General features: G+C 32.1%; 1 protein-coding gene across 13 annotated transcripts in view; it reads right to left on the reverse strand.

The window, feature by feature from the left end:
• Positions 1 to 22,715, reverse strand: part of LOC114325428 (muscle calcium channel subunit alpha-1) — a 759,065-nt gene that overhangs the window by 90,172 nt on the left and 646,178 nt on the right. For all 13 annotated transcript variants that reach the window (XM_050663510.1, XM_050663508.1, XM_050663509.1 and 10 more), the window contains 2 exons: positions 14,743 to 14,826; positions 6,688 to 6,891 (listed from right to left, as the gene is read on the reverse strand). In XM_050663510.1, coding sequence (XP_050519467.1) covers positions 6,688 to 6,891; positions 14,743 to 14,826 — 288 coding nt within the window. The remainder of the gene's footprint in view (positions 1 to 6,687; positions 6,892 to 14,742; positions 14,827 to 22,715) is intronic.

Below are 22,715 nucleotides of genomic sequence, written 5' to 3' on the forward strand. Positions count from 1 at the left end.
GTTAGTTTTATAATTAATTTTTAAGCAAATGTCTACTACATTCCGCGATATCTTCATATCTGACGAGTCAGATCTGATGAATCAGCTTCGAGTTTTTGTCGAAGTTTTTCTACCTCTTTTCTATTTTTTTTTAATGCCACTGATGATGCTCTGAGAACAAAAGTATACTTGGACCAGATTTAATAAATAACTGTGCTCGATATCTGCCTTTTACTTTTCTAAAAAACATATAATCAAATAAGCCAGAAGAATTGAAGACCTAGGTGGAAGAAGGGGTATGTAACATTTTCTAAAATTTTGAGTTTCTTAGTGAATGAAGGTGGTATGTAACTTCACTATCATATTACAATTATACTGTACCTCTAAGTAGCTTAATAAGACATATTCTAGTGGATGAAGGAGGTATGTAACATGTAAAATACAATTCTTGAATGGAAGAAAGAGGTAAGTATGAAACATTTTTCGTCTTTTTTAGGTTTAAATTGTTTTTAACTCGAAATCTATTAACTTTAGAGAAAAATTACACAAGACCTTTTTGTTTCCAATGATCAAAAGAACCTAAAATAATGTACCCGGGTTGAAAAAATTGATTTTTTTAATTTGTTTAAATTTTGTTTTAAGTTAATGTAGCTAAATAGCTACGAAATTATGGCATTTAGATATAGGGAATATAACACGAAAAATAATCAGCATTTTTTAAGGATTTCAAAACACAAAAATATACAGGGTGTTCCATTTGAAATAAGCAAATTTATCAGATTTACAGAAAAACGGAAGTTCTGACAACAATGTAATTGTCACTATTATATCGGCCGCATTAGAAAACCCTTTGTCACCAAAATCTATAAAAAATCGGGCTTTCCCGATACGAGATAAACGAGGCTTTCCATACATAAAATCACTCTGTATAATATACATACTCCATTTAATAATACAAGGCAAGGTAGACGGAAGAAGAAAGGCCAGGTCGAAGAAGACTGTCATGGCTTAGACACGTGTGAGAATGGTTTAACAGATCCTCTGCATCCCGTTACCGAGCTGCCGTTAACAAAATTACTATAGCCAATTTGATAGCCAACGTTCAATAATCGAGCACGGCACATGAAGAAGAAGATTATTTTGTGTTCAATTACATAAATTTCGGTAAAACTGATTAAAGAGTATTATTTCATGCCACTTACCCCCTTCATTCATTCAGATAAAGGATAGTTATACAAACTAAGATTAATGGAAGAAGGCGGTACCTATGTACAGGGTGAGGCAGATAAAGGGCCTATTAGAAATATCTCGAGAACTAAAGCTAACAGAATAATGAAAATTGGTATACAAGGGTTTTGAGGTATAAACTATTTAATGAAAATATTTTGGTCTCCTTGCTACTTCCGGTTATACCGGAAGTTGATTGTAACTTCGTATTTTTAAATAGGACACCCTATATATTTTTACATTTTTGGATTCTCCTCGATTTCTTCTTTCTAAAAATATAAGGTTTTGTAATATTATACAGGGTAGGTTAAAAGGTAATTACGTTTTCTTATTAATTTCGTAGCAATATTCACATCCTGTAGGATTGTAGTAGTTTGATATAATAAACTCTATTAATATTCAAATGATTTTTAATATAGTCTACTATTGTTAAGAGTTATTAGTATAGTTAAATTTTTCATTTTAGTATACAGGGTTGGCCGAAACTCGGAATGAGTATTTTCTGAGTTTTCTTAAATGGAACACCCTGTATTTTAGTATTTAATGAAATGTTATTTTATGGTAATTTTTAATTTATTAAGCATTCCCTATACCTAACTGCTTTAATTCGTGAGTTATTGGTGATTCAAATCAAACATTAATTGCAACACAAAATAGGTGACATTGTATTAGGTTGGCCGTGAAAATATTCAATAACAAATAATTTTTTGGAAATAAATACATATTAATCTAGACTGATACTTAAAATTGTCAATAATGGTTGAACTATCAAAATACCATCGAAGTTAAGATTGTTGGTGCGATTAACAATTAAGCACAAATTAAAGCAGTTAGGTATAGGGAATGCTTAAGAAGTAAAAAAGTACCATGGAATATCATTTCATTACAATACTAAAATACAGGGTGTTCCATTTAAGAAAACTCAGAAAATACTCATTCCGAGTTTCGACCCACCCTGTATACTAAAATTAAAAATTTAGCTACAATATTAATTGTTAACAAAAGAAGACTATATTAAAAATCCTTTGAACATAAATAGAGTTTATTATGTCAAACTACTACAATCCTACAGGGTGTGAATATTGCTACGAAATTAATAAGAAAACGTAATTATCTTTTAACCTACCCTGTATAATGTTATAAAACCTTATATTTTAAGAAAGAAGAAATCGAGGAGAATCCAAAAATGTAAAAATATACAGGGTGTCCCATTAAAAAAAACGAAGTTATAAGCAACTTCCGGTATAACCGGAAGTACCAAATCGATGAAAATATTTTCATTAAATAGATCAGGCTTCAAAACCCCCTTAATCCAATTTTCATAATTCGGTTGCCTTTAGTTCTCGAGATATTTCTAATAGGCCCTTTATCTGCCTCACCCTATATAGTTTTTATTTATTTTAAGAAAAAATACTATAAATAAAAACAAATTATCAAAATTATATGTAAAGGAATGCTTATAGCAATATAAATAAAACCAAATAACACAAACAATATTTTCATGATAAAAGTAAGAGGAATAAAAACTTTCAACTGCCAATATCTAAAAAGGTAGGCTTTTCATACCTCCTTCTTCTACTTAGGTCTTCAATTTTTATTATAGTTCTACTAGGCTACTACTAGTGAGTTAAATGCTGTACAATTTTATGATCAAAAATTAAATTGTAATTTAACAAAAAACATTCTATATAATATATCTCTTTTAACTATTTAGAATGGGAAATAAGCCACAATATTATTAAAAAATGATTTTTATTAACGTTTCGACGCCCAAATCGGGTGCCGTTGTCAAAATACAAAATACTATTAATATAAACAAAAATGTTGTTGCTTAGTAAAAAAATTCTTCTAATATTTTATTTAATTTGACTCATTTATATCGGCAATTCAGATACATATGATACATTTTAAAGTAGAAGACTTTAAAATGATATTGCCAATATTTATGAGTTGCGTTCCTGGGACGACTTTACTGAAAGATAGTTCATTCGATTACATGAAATCAACTCCAACTCAAGAATATCCGTCACAAAAAAATCATAGCATGTGATCTGTCTTTAAAAAGACAACCACATGCAACGGTGACATTAAAATTCTCGTGTTAGAGATCTCATAGTAAATCACGAGGGAAAACCAGGAAAAACCTCGTGATACTATCCCGACATCGTAAGTATTTGGTCTTACATTTAATTTACTCTCAAAATTAATACCAAATTCTGACTTTACTATAATTTTGTTTAAATTATAAATAATATCAATAATACATGGGTATATAAGTAATACTAAAATATAAAATATGTACTAACTCGACTATTGACTTACTAATTGTGGTATTTTCTTTCTATTTACTTCCTCTTTCAGTATGGGTATTCACATCCTACTGCATTCCACCGAGGAATTTGCGACACAATTGGTTTCGTTTAGCATAATTAGAGCCGCTTCTTTGATTTTTCTCTTTTTACTATCTGTTTCTTTCAGGACTATACTTGAATCTCTCCACTGAACTCTATGTTCATTATCCCATGCGTATTGACATATTTGAGATCTATCAAATTTACTATGAGATTTACTATGAGATCTCTAACACGAGAATTTTAATGTCACCGTTGCATGTGGTTGTCTTTTTAAAGACAGATCACATGCTATGATTTTTTTGTGACGGATATTCTTGAGTTGGGGTTGATTTCATGTAATCGAATGAACTATCTTTCAGTAAAGTCGTCCCAGGAACGCAACTCATAAATATTGGCAATATCATTTTAAAGTCTTCTACTTTAAAATGTATCATATGTATCTGAATTGCCGATATAAATGAGTCAAATTAAATAAAATATTAGAAGAATTTTTTTACTAAGCAACAACATTTTTGTTTATATTAATAGTATTTTGTATTTTGACAACGGCACCCGATTTGGGCGTCGAAACGTTAATAAAAATCATTTTTTTAATAATATTGTGGCTTATTTCCCATTCTAAATAGTTAAAATTGTAAAAATGCCACAAGAAAATAGCTTCAGAACAACAATATATCTCTTGTAAAGGACCCCTCAGAAACCTTATGGGAAATGGCTCTTCGTCAAATGCTCTGAAACTTTGGGTTCTGGTAGTCCTTGATGTGTAGAACAAAAGACTCAATGGGCGCATAGCTTCAAAAAATCATAGTTCTAAGATATAAGCCTCTGAAGTTATAGGTACAGTGAGGACGTTTCAGTTGGAATAAATTCATTTTCTCGAGAATGGGCGACTCTGGAGAGAAATTACGAATCAGGTTGATTTTTATTTTTAAATTATAATTTTTTGGCGTATATATCATACTAGTGTCGTTATCCATCTGTGCGTGATGACGCAATCGATGATTTTTTTAAATAAGAATATTAATCGTGTGATAGCTCATTTGAAAGGTTATACAGTTCTATATTCACCGATATAAACATTAACATAATTAAAAAAAATAATCGTTTTCGTTTTGATTCAATTCGAGTCTCTTGCCATCCTTTGACACCTGATGTTTTGGAATCTATTCCTTGTCAAGGAGGCTTTACAAGTAGACTGAATTGAACCATAACGAAACGAAGAAGAACTGCAGATATTAAAATATTTGCAGCGGAGTGTGGCTAGACTGTCCTCTAACGGGGAATGACGAAATGAGTGAAATTATTTTCACTCATAATTATTTATACAGGGTGCCCAATTTTTTTTGAATTATATTAATTGAGACACAAAGAAGAATGTAGGTATATACTTTATTTAATTCGAAATACATTTTAAATACCAGAGGCGTACAACAGGGGATAGTGGCTGGTTGACTTTTCCCACATTCTACGCCACTGACGAAATTGTTATTTTAGTGTAATTTTTTGATTTTCCAGTACTTTTTATGTAAATAATATACTCTTCATTCGGAACGACAAAATGATTAGTTTTCGAGATATTTGAAATTAAAAATGAAGCGACACAATACATTAATCAAAATAACCGTGTCGTTTCATTTTGAACTTCAAAGATCTCGAAAACTAATCACTTTATCGTTACGAATGAAGAGTATATTATTTTCATAGAAAGTATTGGAGAATCTAATAATTGAACTAAAATAGCAATTCCGCCAGTGGTGTAGAATTTGGAAAGGGTCAACCATTCACTTTCCTCAGTCGTACGCCTCTGGTAATAGCCAGAAACGTTTGTTTAACATAATTTAGTAGTGTTTTTCTGAAGCTATTTTCTTGTGGCATTTTTTAATCAACTATTTTTAATGGGAAATAACCACAATTTTACTAAAAAAATGATTTTATTAACGTTTCGACGCCCAAGTCGGGTGCCGTTGTCAAAATACATTTATAATTTATACAAAATAATTTAGTAGTTTTTACAGTACCTATACTTCCTGCCAAGTATAAAAAGGATACGTTGAATAGTTGTAAAATGCTGAGCAAAAATAGTTTTTAAATTTTTAGATAAAACACCATGTAACTCAGTAAGGAACCACATTTTATTTAAGAGTTTTAGGTTAAATCTTCGTATTTTGTGCTAAGGTTTCTCCAGTTACTATATGGACAATTATTAATGAAACACCCTGTATACACATTTTGTAATATTTTCCAAATAAGTTTATTGTGATGTTATTTTTAATAAATCTATAAAATACTTATTATGTTTTAATTATGTTTTAATTATGTCCATATAGTAACTGTCTCCAGTTACTATATGGACAATTATTAATGAAACACCCTGTATACACATTTTGTAATATTTTCCAAATAAGTTTATTGTGATGTTACTTTTAACAAATCTATAAAATACTTATTATGTTTTTGTAATTTTTGTCAAATTATTAATAACAAAAAATAATGGTTATTATATATTAAGGGTTATAAAACTAATTATACATGTATAGGTTAGTTGAAATTTATAAATACTGCCTAGTGTCAATAAAGGTTGAAAATAAAATAAATTAAATAAAAAATTACCAATGTTGCCAAAAATTTACAAAGGGACGAAGATGTGGCAACGTCTCACCTTCACATAAAGATTAGAATGTAATGTATTTAGGGTTTGGGAGGCAATTCGTATGTGACCATTTTAGCGACAGGTAAGAAACCCTTCTTCGGGAGGCATTTCATATGCGCCCGTTTGACTGGACATGAATTACAATAAAAAATGTCTCATGAGGGAGGTAATAACTTTTTTTTAAGTGTGGGACCAAGATCTATTTGTCGACTTTTCTATTTTGAAAGAAATATCTATACTTATATTTTAAGAATATTTTCACCAGCAATAGTTCTAAAACATAGTTCTTCAAGTATTGCTTTGCTTTATATCCCCTTGGATATGACACTAAGATGAGTTAGTTCACTGAAATAATTAAAAAAAATTTTCAGAAAAAAGCTAAATTTTTTTTGTGGTTTGCATACAATTGTTGTAACAACTTATACTCAAAAGTAGTAACCTCTATTTAGTCATAGACACAAAAATGAAATAGCTTACCTGCATTCCTATTACGGCGTAGATAAAAAACAACATTACAATCAATAGGGCAACATAAGGGAGAGCTTGAAATGATTTTAAGAACGTCCAGAGCAACGTTCGTATACCCTCTCCTCTATTTAACAACTTAATGAGTCTCATAACACGAAACAAACGAAAAAAATTTCCAGATAACTGGAATCCTTGGGGATTAGAAGCCCCAGGCTGAAACAAAACGACAATGAAACGTAGCTATCAAGGTTAAATAGTAGATTAATTTGAACAAGCTTTTGCATATTTTTTTATGTAACTTTTCTACAAAAACATTTGTCACTCTCACCTCCAGGCTTCCCCTTAAAAGCCCCCTCGTGGGAGGGGTGGAGGAAACCTGAGATAATTTCGAAAAAAAAACATTTCATATTACTTTTTTGTAGAATGAACTATTCTTTAAAAAACAACGATTGAAGCGACCGGTGATTTTTGATAACCGGTATGTCAGTTATGCACTTGAAATCAATTTTTAAATAAAATTTGGATCAACTCAACGATAAAAATTCGATATCTTTTGATCAGAGTATCCTCTCGACATAAATCAAAATGCGCTTTAAAGTTAAAGCTTTAAAGGTGCAGCTTTCGTATTAGTTGAAGCAATAAAGCACTGAACTCCGAAAAAAAAAAACGACAAGACGGATCTTAATAATTATTTTGGCATTCGATTCGTGAATGCGCCAGGAAACTTTGTGATCCCGAGCCATAATATAATATTGAAGAACTGCATACAAAAAATGCATTCTTAAAGTACATCTCAAACAGACAATAAAAAAAATTCAGAACTCGTCAGCTATCGGCAGAAATGAGTTCAATTTTGTTACTCTGGGGTCTTTGGGGTCGCTGAAAACGAATATGATGTCGTAAGTGATCTCCGGAGTACCTGGTGCCAAGGGTACTTACGGTTTACCTCGTTATGAAAATTTATTAAAAAATTAGTCAAAATCATTACTCGGGGGGTTTTTAGTATCACTAACGACGAATATGACATCGGAAGTGATCTACGGAGTACCAGGTGCCCATGGTATCTACTGTTTACCTCGTCTTGTGGAGTTTTCGGCAAGAAATGTATTAAAATACTAGTGAAAAATCGTTACTCAGGGGGTTTTTGGGGTCGCTAACGACGAATATGACATTGTAAGTGATCTCAGGAATATCTGGTGCCCAGGGTACCTACCGTTTACCTCGTCTTCGGGAGTTCTCGGCAAATTCATTAAAAAATTAGTCAAAAGTCTCAGGGCGTTTTTGGGGTCGCTGACGACGAATATGACATCGGAAGTGATCTCCGGAGTACCTAGTGCCCAGGGTACCTACTGTTTATCTCGTGACTAATGATTTTTGACTAATTTTTTAATGAATTTGCCGAAAACTTCGGAAGACGAGGTAAACAGTAGGTACCCTGGGCACCAGGTACTCCGTAGATCACTTCCGATGTCATATTCGTCGTTAGTGACCCTAAAAAACCCCCGAGTAATGATTTATGACTAATTTTTTAATGAATTTTAATGAGGAGGTAAACAGTAGGTACCCTGGGCACCAGGTACTCCGGAGATCACTTCCAATGTCATATTCGTCGTCAGCGGCCCCAAAAACTCCTTGAGTAACAAAATTGAACTCATTTCCGGCTATAATTGACGAGTTCTGATTTTTCTTATTTTTTGTTTGACAAGCACTTTAAAAATGCATTTTTTGTATGCAGTTTTTCAATATTATATCATGGCTCCGGTTCACAAAGTTTCCTGGCGCATTCACGAATCGAATGCAAAAAGAAATATTAAGATCCGTCTTGTCGTTTTTTTTTTTCGGAGGTAAGGCCGATTTTAGTGCTTTATTGCTTCGCCTATACAGGGTGTCCAGAAACTCTACCGACAAACAAAGACAGGAGATTCCTCAGATAATTTTAAGATATTTTAACCCAATTCACCTAGTCCGAAAATGCTTCCTAAAGGAGCTAGAGCTCTTTGAAGATGGCGTCTTGTAAGTAGTTTTTCTTAAATATCTCCAAAACGCTCCTATTGAGAAAAACAAAAATTGGTACACATATTTATCTTCCAGAGATAAATCGACTCCATGCATTGCGAATTTCTAGTACCGGTCATAGGCGTCCGTTTTGGGTAGGGCAACAATTATTTTATCGCATAACTTTTTTATCTTTAATTTTTAAGCATTTTTGTCTCTGGATTATTAAATTGTGATATATTCTACAACTAAAAGGTGCTCTTGTTTTAGGTCGATAGAATACACCGTTTTCTAGAAAAAGCGATTTGAAAATTTTTTCTTTTTTGAATTTCCAAAAAAAATTTCAAAAAAAAACTATTTAGAAATCTGAAAACTGGGACGTTTATTTATATTTCAGAGATGAATCGATTTCATTAACAGCGAATTTCTAGTACGGGCCATATGCGTCCGTTTTGGGTAGGTCAACGGTTATTTTATCGCATAACATTTTTGTCTTTCATTTTTAAGCATTTTTGACTCTAGATTATTAAATTATGAGGTATTCTAGTACTAAAAGTTACTCTTTCTTTAAGTTGATAAAATAGACCGTTTTTTTTTGAAAATTTTTTTCAATTTGTATTCAAATTAAAAAAAACGAAAAATTTTCAATTCGATTTTTCTAGAAAACCGTGTGTCCTACGGACTTAAACCAAGAGTACCTTTTAGTACTGGAATACCTCACAATTTAATAATCCAGTGTCAAAAATGCTTAAAAGTTAAAGACAAAAAAGTTATGTGATAAAATAACCGTTGCCCTACCCAAAACGGACGCCTATGATCAGTACTAAAAATTGGAAATGAATGGAATCGATTTATCTCTGGAAGATAAATATACGTGCCGATTTTCGTTTTTCTAAATTAAAGCGTTCTGGAGGTATTTAAGAAAAACTAATTACAAGAAGCCATCTTCAAAGAGCTCTAGCTCCTTTAGGAAGCATTTTCGGACTAGGCGAATTGAGCTAAATTGTCTTAAAATTATGTGAAGAATCCCCTGTCTTCGTTTGTCGGTAGAGTTTCTGGACACCCTGTATACCTACAATTATTGTATTTTGCCACAAATGAAGCCAGTTCTAGAAGAAAAGCTGTTAAATAAATATTGCGACATTTTTTACGATTCTCATGAGATCAATAAAATTTATCACCTCCATTGATTGCTCACTACAAAATTTCCATTTTTCTCTACGACTTTTCTAATGGTAGGGGGGCCCAAGCGGGGATTTTGCGCGTTACTCGAACATGCCAGACAATCACACGGGGAGAAACTTTGTACCTTGTAATGTACTTCTACCGTTGACTGATAAATATACTCCGTATTTATCAATCAACGCTTCTACCATATACGGACTCTTAATACAGGGGCGTGCGTTGGGCAGTTAGTAAACAAATTTCTCCTCAGAAAAACTCAAGCGCATCAGATTAAGACACGGACAGTTAGGTAATGAAGAGTATAGTATAAGTAAGAGTATATATAAGTATATTTCAATAAATCTGACGATTTGAGTGGGGCGTAAGGAAATGGGCGAATCACAAAGTTGTAAAAAAAACGTCATCTTGAAATACTCGAGCATGATTTATTTTTTTTACTTTGAAGGAAATCCTTAAAGGCGGGTCGACATTACTAGTGAATAACGAACGTGGTTCACACTAAAAAACAAGCGTTATCTACGCTTCTGTGCAATACGTCTCGTGAGAAATGTTATTGTGTTTACACTGGGCACGAGCGTTTTATATGTTGTGGATATGGCATCATTATTTGTATTAGAGCTTTATTAGAGTCTACTATTACAACCTGCGAAATAATAGCTAGGTATTATTTCTCGAGTACATGTTTTGCTGTAAAATCTTCAATTTCAAGCTGAGCAACAATTCTTTATACTGCTGCGTTTTGTGTGTCATTCTTTTTATACCTTGCGTCAGAATCATTACAGAGTACACAATCACTTTCGTACAATTCTACAAATCTAATATATAACGCTCTCCCGTTCATTTAGACGTTCATGTTTGAGGGTAAAAGCACGTGCTTAATCAAATATAAACTCTCTACGACTGTCTTTAGAGCGTGAAATATTCAACATGTTTGTTTAATGTCTATCGTGGCGTGGCGTAGACTATTCGTGAGACAATCGTGCTGCACGAAAATCCGTTTACATTAGTCGTGTAGCACGGGTCAACTACGTAAGCGTTAGCCACGTTCGTTATTCACTGGTAATGTCAACCCGCCTTTAAGAATTACGGAAAAAATAAAATCTGATGATTTTAATGGAGTGTTGTAGCTAAAATCATAATATATTATTATAAAGTGTGCCAAAAGTAGCGGAATGGTTAAATATTTCGTGAAATAGGTAAACGTAAGATCGAAAAACTAAACAATACGTGAAAGACAGTGAAAGTTTTCACTCTAATGGCACATAAAACAACATAATGTTACTCTACATCCCACCAGACTGAAAACAATGGGAACCTTCTCTGGTTACACCTCCGAGGCTTTTACAATTTGCTAGGCATACGGATGCTGAGACTAAGGAAGATGATGGAATTTTACAATTTATAGTTCACGTCCAATCTGCTCAGCGCGGTAAAGTTCCAACGAGAATGGTTCCCTTCGTACTCCAGTCAGAGTAAACATGTAAATCAAAAATGAATAACCATTTTCAATTTCGTTGCAAAACGAAAATACAGCCGCACCATATTCTAGTCCAATCAGAGAGTGCAGCAAGCACCTCTACCGGTTTCGAAACTTATTGGTCTAGCATTCCTCAGTCTCAGCATCCGTATGCTTTGCAAATTGTAGAAGCCTCGGAGTAGGGATGGGAAAAACCTACCGGTTTTAACCTAAAACCGGTTTTTTTACTTCGCAATAACCGGTTTTACCGGTTGTTTTTTTGTCCCGGTTATAACCGGTTTTTTCTTTTTAATTGATGGATTCGACCGTTACTTGATGGAAGTTCATTTTATCTAACAATAAAAAACTGAAAACGTTTGTTTTCTATACTTCCACAAAATTTATTATATCTAAGTGACTACAGCTGTTTCGGCGGAGTGCCTTTCTCAAGTAATATAGTTTACAATGTGTTTGCCTTTTTAATCTTCAACTGAAGAGGTTGAGGAGTGGGGAGCTGTTTGTCTCGAGTTGGTCATTCAGAATTATATCTGTATTTTTCAGTTTATTAATTTCCATAGATTCTAAAAAAGATAGCTTAAGGCCTTTATTTTGAATATGTAGAATTTTAAACTCTTCATTGAAAGAATGATTATGATCTAGAAGGTGAAGTGCGTATGTAGAAGTGTCTGTTTTTCTATTGTTGAATGCCCTTTTGTGTTCTGCTATCCGTTTGTCAAAAGTTCTGCCAGTTTGACCGATGTACGTTTTCGGACAGTCACCACAAGTTAGTTTGTACACACCACTCTGTAGTTGCTTTCTCTTTCGGCTTTTATTGTTCTTAATATATTTGCTTAAGTTGTTGTTAGTTCTGAAAGCTGGTGTTATTCCTTTCTTTTTTATGTATCTGGCTATTGTTGTTGTTATCTTGCCAGTACCTTCTGCTCTCTCACATATACTGGCAAGATAACAACAACAATAGCCAGATACATAAAAAAGAAAGGAATAACACCAGCTTTCAGAACTAACAACAACTTAAGCAAATATATTAAGAACAATAAAAGCCGAAAGAGAAAGCAACTACAGAGTGGTGTGTACAAACTAACTTGTGGTGACTGTCCGAAAACGTACATCGGTCAAACTGGCAGAACTTTTGACAAACGGATAGCAGAACACAAAAGGGCATTCAACAATAGAAAAACAGACACTTCTACATACGCACTTCACCTTCTAGATCATAATCATTCTTTCAATGAAGAGTTTAAAATTCTACATATTCAAAATAAAGGCCTTAAGCTATCTTTTTTAGAATCTATGGAAATTAATAAACTGAAAAATACAGATATAATTCTGAATGACCAACTCGAGACAAACAGCTCCCCACTCCTCAACCTCTTCAGTTGAAGATTAAAAAGGCAAACACATTGTAAACTATATTACTTGAGAAAGGCACTCCGCCGAAACAGCTGTAGTCACTTAGATATAATAAATTTTGTGGAAGTATAGAAAACAAACGTTTTCAGTTTTTCTTTTTAAATTAAAAACCGGTTATTAGGTTCTTATGGTGATTAGGATTAGGTTAGGTATTATTTTGGACCCCAATCAAATTATTATTCTCAAGTAATCATTCCAAACAAAACCATAATTCAAATATTATTTTATAAATTCAGAAGCAAACTGAAAGTGAAAACATCAGCCAAAAACAATTAAGTTTTATTATAATATTTGTAATCATAATATTTACATAAGAAGTGATCTGGTTGAAGTAGACCCAAACATCATCTACCGCAAACATCATGGTATGTATTTTTCACACTTGACTCTTGACATTCAAAGTGGGTGAATGACTTTTTCTGATTACCAAAAATAATATTCTAACTATGAATATCGAATTACCGATTACGAATACGAATCTCCAAGGATTTCCCTACATTTTAAAAACGATACACCCATACAGGAAGTATTAAATGAGTTAAAATATACCTATTATACAAATATACAAACGTGTTAAAAGAAATACATGATAAATTTTTTTTGATGGTAGTCAAAATAAAAGATAAATTTCAATATCCAATTTATTTTTAAGTAAAATATTTATGTTGATATTCTTTTTTTTTAAATCCCATTTGAAAGAGTCTGGGAAATTTTATATAAGTTGAAATGGTTGGGTTAAATTGTATATTATTGCAATATGTATATATGTATTAATCTTACGCTATATTATATTTAATAATAATCAATAAATATATAATAATAATAAAATACTAAATAAATATAATAGTTAATAGAATAAAATGGTTTTATTAAAAATTGTGTTATATTTATATTGATATTGATGTTCTTTCGATAGTACTAATTTTGATCATATTGATATCGAGTATCGAGTCGAGTGGAGTATCGCAAACTAAAGTGCATTGTAAATGTAACATTGTAACCTATTGAATGAAAAAACCGATAACCGGTTTTTGGAAAAACCGGTTTTTGGAAAAACCGGTTTTTTTGGCCGGTTATAACCGCCAGCTTAAACCGTAAGCAAAAAAAAACCGGTATAACCGAAAACCGGTGTTTTGTCAAAAACCGCCATCCCTACCTCGGAGGTGTAACCAGAGAAGGTTCCCATTGTTTTTCAGTCTGGTGGGATGTAGAGTAACATTATGTTGTTTTATGTGTCATTAGAGTGAAAACTTAGTCTTTTGCTAGCAGTTGCCGCTAAGGCATCTATATTATTTCATTCGTTGCAATCCGGGACTGCACGCCGGAGTTGGATCAGAGAGACCAGCATATGTGCCTCCTGATGAGAGACTAATAAGTTTCGAAACCGGTAGAGGCACTTGCAGCACTCTCTGATTGGACTAGAATATGGTGCGGCTGTATTTTCGTTTTGCAACGAAATTGAAACTGGTTATTCATTTTTGATTTAAAAAATACCTGTTCAATATTTTAAAAAAATATATCAAATGACACCGAACAAGATCTAGAGATGGGGTGGGGATAACTTAAATCTTAAATAGAAACTCCTATTTTTTTATTGTAGATTTGGATTCCTGACGTAAATATAATAAGTAACTTTTATTCAAGACATTTTTTCAAATTGTGCATAGATGGCTCTATAATCGGAAAAAACGATTTTTGAAAATTTGAAAACTTAACTTTTAGGTTAGGTTTTAAGACCTAATCTTTACAACCCAATTGATCCTTATCACGCTTTAGTCACTGCAAATTTAGCATCCCAGGCTCCCCCACTATAATAGGTATTTCTAAGAATCTAAATCATAAAAAGTCGATTTAATATTAAAAAAGTATTTTAGTAAGTACCATTCTATTCATTCTCTCGGTAGAATATAAAAAGATATTCTATAAAAAGATAAAAGAATATAATATATAAATATTCGGAAATTTTAACAAATATACAGAAAAATTATAATACTTACGTTAACATCTTGGTATACAATATCAATAAAACTGCCCAAAACGATTATAAAATCGAATAGGTTCCAAGCATCTCCAAAATAGTTCTGAAAGGGGAAATTTATTTATTAGTAAATAATTTAATAAATATAACAATTTAATAAGTATAAATAGACACTGGCTTCTATAAACAAAATTTCCTCCTAATCTCCATTAGTAACTGATATACTCATAAAGGATTTCGAACAAAACACAGTATACGAGCAAGACAGAAAACCTATAATATGGTGGAGATATGTAGATGTTCTCCATTTGGTCCCACGGACCAGAGGTAGTGAACAAATTTGAGAAGGACTTCAACAATAAAAAATAATCCATTAAATTCACCATGGATCAGGAAAACAATAATACACTTCCTTTTCTGGATGTGATAATCATAAAAAAAGACACAGGATATGCAACTAAGGTTAACAGAAAACCAAACCACCCAACAAATACTTAAATTAAAACTCCAACCACAACGTAAACATTAACAAACGAATAATCAAATATAAGCAACCTAAGAACAGCAAGCAGGTTTTAGAGATGGAAGATCTTGCGTAGACCAGATATTTACCATAACACAACTTAATAAAAAGAATGTTCCAAGAAGCCAGGAAATACATCTTTTATTTGTGGATCTCACAAAATCATATGACACGATCCCTGTAAGAAAGCTGTGGAATTACATCTATGATACATATCACACAAATTAACACAAAATTACACATAAAAATAAAAGAGTCAGAATTTGATACTCGTAGCGAACTAACATCAGTTTTATACAGTTTTTGAAGTGCAAACTTCTACTTTTTAGATGGGGAAAAAGCATTGAATTCGCGACCATCATTTCTACCGTCATCGCGATATGTGTACGTATACAGGGTGATTGATTAGTAGGGTAAAGCTCAATAGCTCCGCTATAGTAATAGATAGCAATAAAAGTTAATAACAAAAATTTTAGCCACCTTTGAGATTCACATTACAAAATTAGTTAGAATGTTACAGGGTGTTCGATAACAAAGTGGCAGACCTAACTTATGTTTTTTTTAAATGGAACACCCTATATTTTATTTTATATTCGAAATCCTGTTAACTTCTCCATCACAAAAATATAAAGGTTTGTAATGTTATACAGGGTATTTACAAAGTTATAACCAATTTTGTATGAAAATCGTAACAAGTTCAACTCCCTGTATAAATAAAAATAAGCACAACAGCAATGGTTTATTAATGCCATATTTTTTTATTTATTGTCAAAATTTTTAAGAATGATTGATATTGCTAATTTTCTTTATATTAAATACAGGGTGAGTCAAAGCGCAAGTAGATTATTTTCTCAGTAATGTTAAATGGAAGACCCTGTATTTTATTACATTATTGAAAAGTAACATTAACGTACTTTAATTTTTATATAACATTCCCTATGCCCAAATTTATTAGTTTTAGAGATATTTTCATTTTTCAGAGCAAATTATTTTAGGTGTTTAATTTATCTAAATTTTAAGTAAGCCATGACTGAATTGACAATTGAAGATTACCGATTATCAATCCGGTAATCAATGTAACACTGTAGCAAATAAAGAAATAAAAATAATTTATTAATAATACATTTTACAAACAAAAACACAACCACTACATGCAACATTTTTGAAACAATTAAAAACTATCTTTTTATGTAAATGCAACAAATAAACAAAGAAAATTAGTAATAAATTTTACAAAAAAACACACAAACACAAAATACAATATTTTGTGAAAACAATTAAATACTACTTTTGTATGTAAATGTCACAATGTAACAAATAAAGAACGAAACATAATTTATCAGTAATACATTTTGCAAAAAACATGTTTGAAAAAATTAGAAGCTACTTTTAATAAAATATTTTTAATATTTAATTACATAAGGTGTTCAAAATTATCTCCTAACACATTTATGTACGCCTAAAAACGATCACTGAATGAGCTACTTACTCTACGGAGCATTTGTAAATTAACACATCGAAATACACTTTGTATTCTATTTTTCATCTCATCCCTTGTTATTGGAGGTATTTTATAAACTTCATTATTAACGTAACCCCAAAAAAATCAGTCCAGTTTATTAAATTCTAGTGATTTGGGTGGCCACGCTACTGGTCCATTGAAAAATGAAAATATCTCGAAAACTAATAAATTTAGACATAGGGAATGTTATCTAAAAATTAAAGTACGGTAATGGTACTTTTCAATAGTGATATAAAATACAGGGTGTTCCATTTAAAATTACTGAGAAAATAATGTACTTGCGTTTTGACTCACCCTGTATTTGATATAAAGAAAAATTAGCAATATCAACCATACCTGAAAATTTTGACAATACGTTAAAAAATATGGCATTAATAAACCATTGTTGTTTTGCTTATTTTTATTTATACAGGGAGTTGAACTTGTTACGATTTTCATATAAAATTGGTTATAACTTTGTAAATACCCTGTACAACATAACAAACCTTTATATTTTTGTGATAGAGAAGTTAACAGCATTTCGAATTTAAAATAAAATATAGGGTGTTCCATTTAAAAAAACAAAACTTTGGTCTGCCACTGTGTTATCGAACACCCTGTAACATTCTAACTAATTTTGTAATGTGAAGCTCAATGGTGGCTAAAATTTTTGTTATTAACTTTTATTGCTATCTATTACTATAGCTGAGCTATTGAGCTTTACCCTACTAATCAATCACCCTGTATATAAATTATGTAGAGAAGTATTTAAATTTAAAATAAATGTAAAACTTATTTTTTGATGGGGAAAAAGGATTGATTTAGTCACCGTCATCGCTTCGGCGAAATAAATTTTTCAAATGAAAACTTCTTAGGGACGTTGTGCACTTTTTAGATGGGGAAAAAGTATTGAGTTTGTGACTGTCATCACTTTGCTGAAATAAATTTCGTACGTACACAATATATATTATGTGTATGTATACATAAATAGCATAGAACGTACGCAACGCTTATATAATATAGGTATAGCACTTTTTGGATGTGCAACAGCAGATGAATCGTCATGCAACTTTTTGCATTCGATTCGAGAGAATGTCAGGCAATTTTGTGAACTAAATTGATCTCCGTCAAAAATTTTTGTGTATAAGAAAATGCATTTTCAAAGTGCATCTCGAAGACATGGAAAATAAAAAATTTAGGACTCAGGAAATATTGACGGAAATGAGTTAAATTTTTATATTTGGGGGTTTTGAAGGTCAGTGAACACAAATTTCATGACGGCAATGGTCTCCGAGGTACCTGGTGCCTAAGCTGGGACTCGTCGTCTGAGACGACCGAATAATTCGCAGGAGGATCGAATAATTCGTGAAATGAAGATTGGATCGAAAAATTGAAAAATACGTGTTCAATATTTTCAAAAATCTATCAAACGACACTAAACACGACAACCCCCTGAAGGTACGGTGGGGGTAACTTTAAAATCTTAAATAGAAACCCCATTTGTTATTGCAGATTTGGATTGCTTACGTAAAAATAAACAAATTTTATTCGAGAAATTAAAAATTAATTATTCCAAAAGTAAGCAACTCTTATTCGAGACATGTTTTGTATTGTGGATAGATGGCGATATAATCGGAGAAACGATTTTTTCGTGATACCATAAGTAAATAATAGAAATGGTCTAATATATCGAGAAATTCACTTCCAAATAAAAAACCAAAAAATACGTCTTTTGTATTTTTTTAAGAACCTATCGAATAACATAGAACACGACCCTCCATTCCACCCCCTGGACAAGAGGTAGGGTGTAACTTTAAAATCTTAAATAGGAGCCCCCATTTTTTATTGCAGATTTGGATTCCTCACGCAAAAATAAGTAACTTTTATCCGAGACATTTTTTCTAATTATGGATAGATGGTGCTATAATCGGAAAAACACTATTTATTAGCGCCATCTATTAACAATTCTAAAAAATGTTTCGAATAAATATTACTTATTTTTTCATGAGGAATCCAAATCTGCAATAAAACATGGGAATTCCTATTTAAGATTTTAAAGTTAACCCCTACTCCACCTCCAAGGGGTGGAGTGGAGAGTCGTGTTTGATGTTATTCAATGCTTCTTCTTCAATGCAGGTTCTTGAAAAATATTAAATACGTATTTTTTGGTCTTTTATTTGGAAGTGTATTTCTCGAGATATTAGACCGTTTCTATAATTTACCTATGGTATCCCGATAAATCGTTTTGCGATTGGCATCTATCCACAATTCGAAAAAATTTCTCGAATAAAATTTATTTATTTTTACATAAGCAATCCAAATAACAAATGGGCGTTTCCGTTTAAGATTTTAAAGCTACCCCCACCCCACCTCCAGGGGATGGAGTGGGGCGTCGTCTTTAGTGTCATTTGATAGATTTTTGAAAAATATTAAACGCGTATTTTTCAGTTTTTCGATCCAATCTTCATTTCGCGAATTATTCGATTGTCCCGCGAATTATTCGATCGTCCCAGGCGACGAGCTCCACCCTGGGCACCAGGTACCTCGGAGACCATCGCCATTATAAACTTTGTGTTCACTGACCTTCAAAACCCCCCAAATATAAAAATTGAACTCATTTCCGTCAATATTTTCAGAGTTCTAAATTTTTCATTTTCCATCTCTTCGTGATACATTTTGAAAATGCATTTTTTCATGCACAAAATTTTTGCCGGAGATCAATTTAGTTCACAAAATTGCCTGACACTCTCCCGAATTGAGGGAAAAAAGTTGCATGACGATTCATCTTACTGCACAAAATTCCTAGGTTTTGGGCTTTTTACTGTTTCGTTGCTTCGTCTATTAGTTTTAATAAGAGTTGTAAAAAAATATCGATTTTCACAGTTATTTTGCAGTTTGCGAAGCAACAAATTGACTTTTTAACTTTCAAATACATATTAGCATTTTGAGCTAATTCAATGCTATTTAAATGTTCTGAAAAATCAAATTCCGTAATTTTTTGTCACCTATTTAACTTTTTAAATGAAGTGCAAAAAATTTAAAAACTCACGTTTTTTGCACTAAATTGTTAATAATTAAAAACGGCCCCGAACTCTAGGCAGGAAACAGGTAGGTATTCTTCCTATGGGTCTATAATAACTAAAAAAGTTATCAGATACCTGGATAATTTAGTGTCCCGAATATGGTATTAGACCAGTGCCAATAGCAAAAAAACAATAAAAAATTAATAGCAGGATGAGACCAATTCCAAATGAAAGTACACATATTAGATAACATGTGAAGCATTTTTCACCAAATCTGGATGAGGGGAACATGGGTTGGGGGAGCGCGTTTAGGGGTGAAAACGGTTAATTACGATTTGCGGCAAAACGGCACATCCTATCGAAAAAAGTTAAATCGCAAAGTTATAGGCTATAAGAAGATCTACAACTTTTGTAAATAAGCATTTTTCACATAACCTCAAAATATCCGAGAAAATCGGAAAATTCGATGTTTTTGATCTTATTTTTTTTCTCACTTAAAAATAATTTTTTTTTTACCAAATGTGGTGGAAACTTACCTCTTTATGTCCCAAACACGCTGTAATTTTTTTGTATAAAAATATTTTTTAAAACTCTTGTTTTTTATGTTTAAGGGAAAATGTAATGAAAAATCTCCCGAAATTTTTTTAGCTTTTTTAAAGGAGTTGGCATTTTTTTTGTTAATTGAAACCTCTATTTTCTGATGGTGTAAAAAAATATATATGTTACTGTGGAAAATTTTGTCACAAAAGGCAAAAATCAGAAATTTATTTTCAACCCCTCACCATTTTCAGATTCTCAGACGTAATGTAAGTTGCATAGCGAGTAGGTGCAGCCCAGCCAGACGCCGCGCCGCGCCGCGGCCATTATGTGTACCATGATGACACATACAGTGAATCAAACGTACGTGTTAAACATAATTTTGTGAAAAGAATTTAGTGACAAATTTATTTATTTTAAATGAAATTGTGGAATCTTCATAAAAAGATAAATACTACCTGTGTCTTATTCTCAATTAATCAATGAAAGCGTGTTTTTTATTTTTTTAACTATAATTTATTCACAAAATTAAAAATCACAGACAACGGCATTAGTGTAGTAAATTTTTAACAGAGGTTCGTTGGTTCCTGCTCGCTATGCAACTTATATTACGTCTGAGAATTTGAAAAAGGTGAGAGGTTGAAAATAAATTTCCGATTTTTGCCTTTTGTAACAAAATTTTCCACAGTAACGTATATTTTTTTTACATCATCAGAAAATAGAGCTTTCAGTAAACAAAAAAAATGCCAACTTATTTAAAAAAGCTAAAAAAATTTCAGGAGATTTTTCAATTGAAAAAATGCTTACATTTTCCCTTCAATATAAAAAACAAGACATTTAAAAAATATTTTTATACAGAAAAATTACAGCGTGCTTGGGACAGAAAGAGGTAAGTTTCCACCATATTTGGTAAAAAAAAAATTTTTTTTTCAGTGAGAAAAAAAAATAAAATCAAAAACATCGAATTTTCCGATTTTCTCGGATATTTTGAGGTTATGTGAAAAATGTTTAATTACAAAAGTTGTAGATCTTTTTATTGCCTACAACTTTGCGATTTAACTTTTTTCGATTGGATGTGCCGCTTTGCCGCAAATCGTAATTAACCGTTTTCACCCCTAAAAACGCTCCCCCAACCCATGTTCCCCTCATCCAGATTTGGTGAAAAATGTTCCACATGTTATCTAATATGTGTACTTTCATTTGGAATTGGTCTTATCCTGCTATTAATTTTTTATTTTTGGGTCCATTTTATAGCTATCTGTACTGGTCTATATAAGTTTTGCTTATTTCCCTGGAGTATACAACAATAACTGTGGCCCAATCCTATGTAAACATAATACTAAATTATTGCACAAAATCTGCACAGACAGCAGACAAGCGCTGCTAACTCTGAATAGACCCCGTGTCATATCAGGGCTAGTAATGGAGTGTCATGAGTCACTAGCCCAAGCTTCGGATGGTAACAACATCATCCTGAGGTGGGTTAAAGGACACAATGAAAATAAAGGCAACTGCATTGCTGACGAGCTAGCTAGGAAGGCAGCAGGCCTAAGAATCTTAGGATCTGGTGATATTTTTGGCTGGTCAACTGCAACAATCGCGGAAGTTGCCAAATATCACTCCCAGACGCAAACCGTACAAATATGGGAAGAAGGGTCAGGATCTAGACTTGTAGATGTCACCAGATGATTTGTCCGCCTTCCTGGAAATGTCAGGATGGATAAGGGTCATTCCATTTCAAATCACTCAATTTTGGAGCAAAAAAAAATTTGGACCTCCGATTTATCTGAAAATTGGTATATAGCTTCTGCGGGACGTACAAATAAGATATTTAAGGTCAAAAAATCTTCTTCTTATTTTTTTCTCAAAATGTTATTTTATGCGATTTTACAATGATTTGGTGTTTATTTATACAACTTTACATTTTCCATCGTAGAGTATCAATGTAAAACATACTATTTTAATAGAAGGGACTCAAAAATGTCATTATTAGGCATTATAACAAGTTACTTTGATTCAAAACAAGCTTTTGATCAAATTTTATAGTGTAGAATACGTTAAAATACCGTTTTTACATTTTTCTCCATTCCCAAAATACATCATAATCGATATGGCTGAAAATTTGCCCACAGATAAACAAAACATAGGACTTTAAGTGTTGAGAAGGATTTGAATTATATTACAATACCAAAAAAGTTACATGCAATATTATAGTCAAAAATATAGGCGTCTACTGTAAGTACAATTAACTCGAAAATATCGACCTCACGACAAAAATTGTTAAAAAGAAATTGTAATACGATTTATTTGAAACAATTTCAGTTCCTACCATTTTTGTCGAAAAGTTAAAAATGGCGGAGATATTGAGCAAAACAGGTTCTCCTATAAAATCAAGATGGCGGCTAACG

Source organism: Diabrotica virgifera, chromosome 10 (assembly GCF_917563875.1).
Source record: "Diabrotica virgifera virgifera chromosome 10, PGI_DIABVI_V3a".
NCBI classification, from domain to species: domain Eukaryota; kingdom Metazoa; phylum Arthropoda; class Insecta; order Coleoptera; family Chrysomelidae; genus Diabrotica; species Diabrotica virgifera.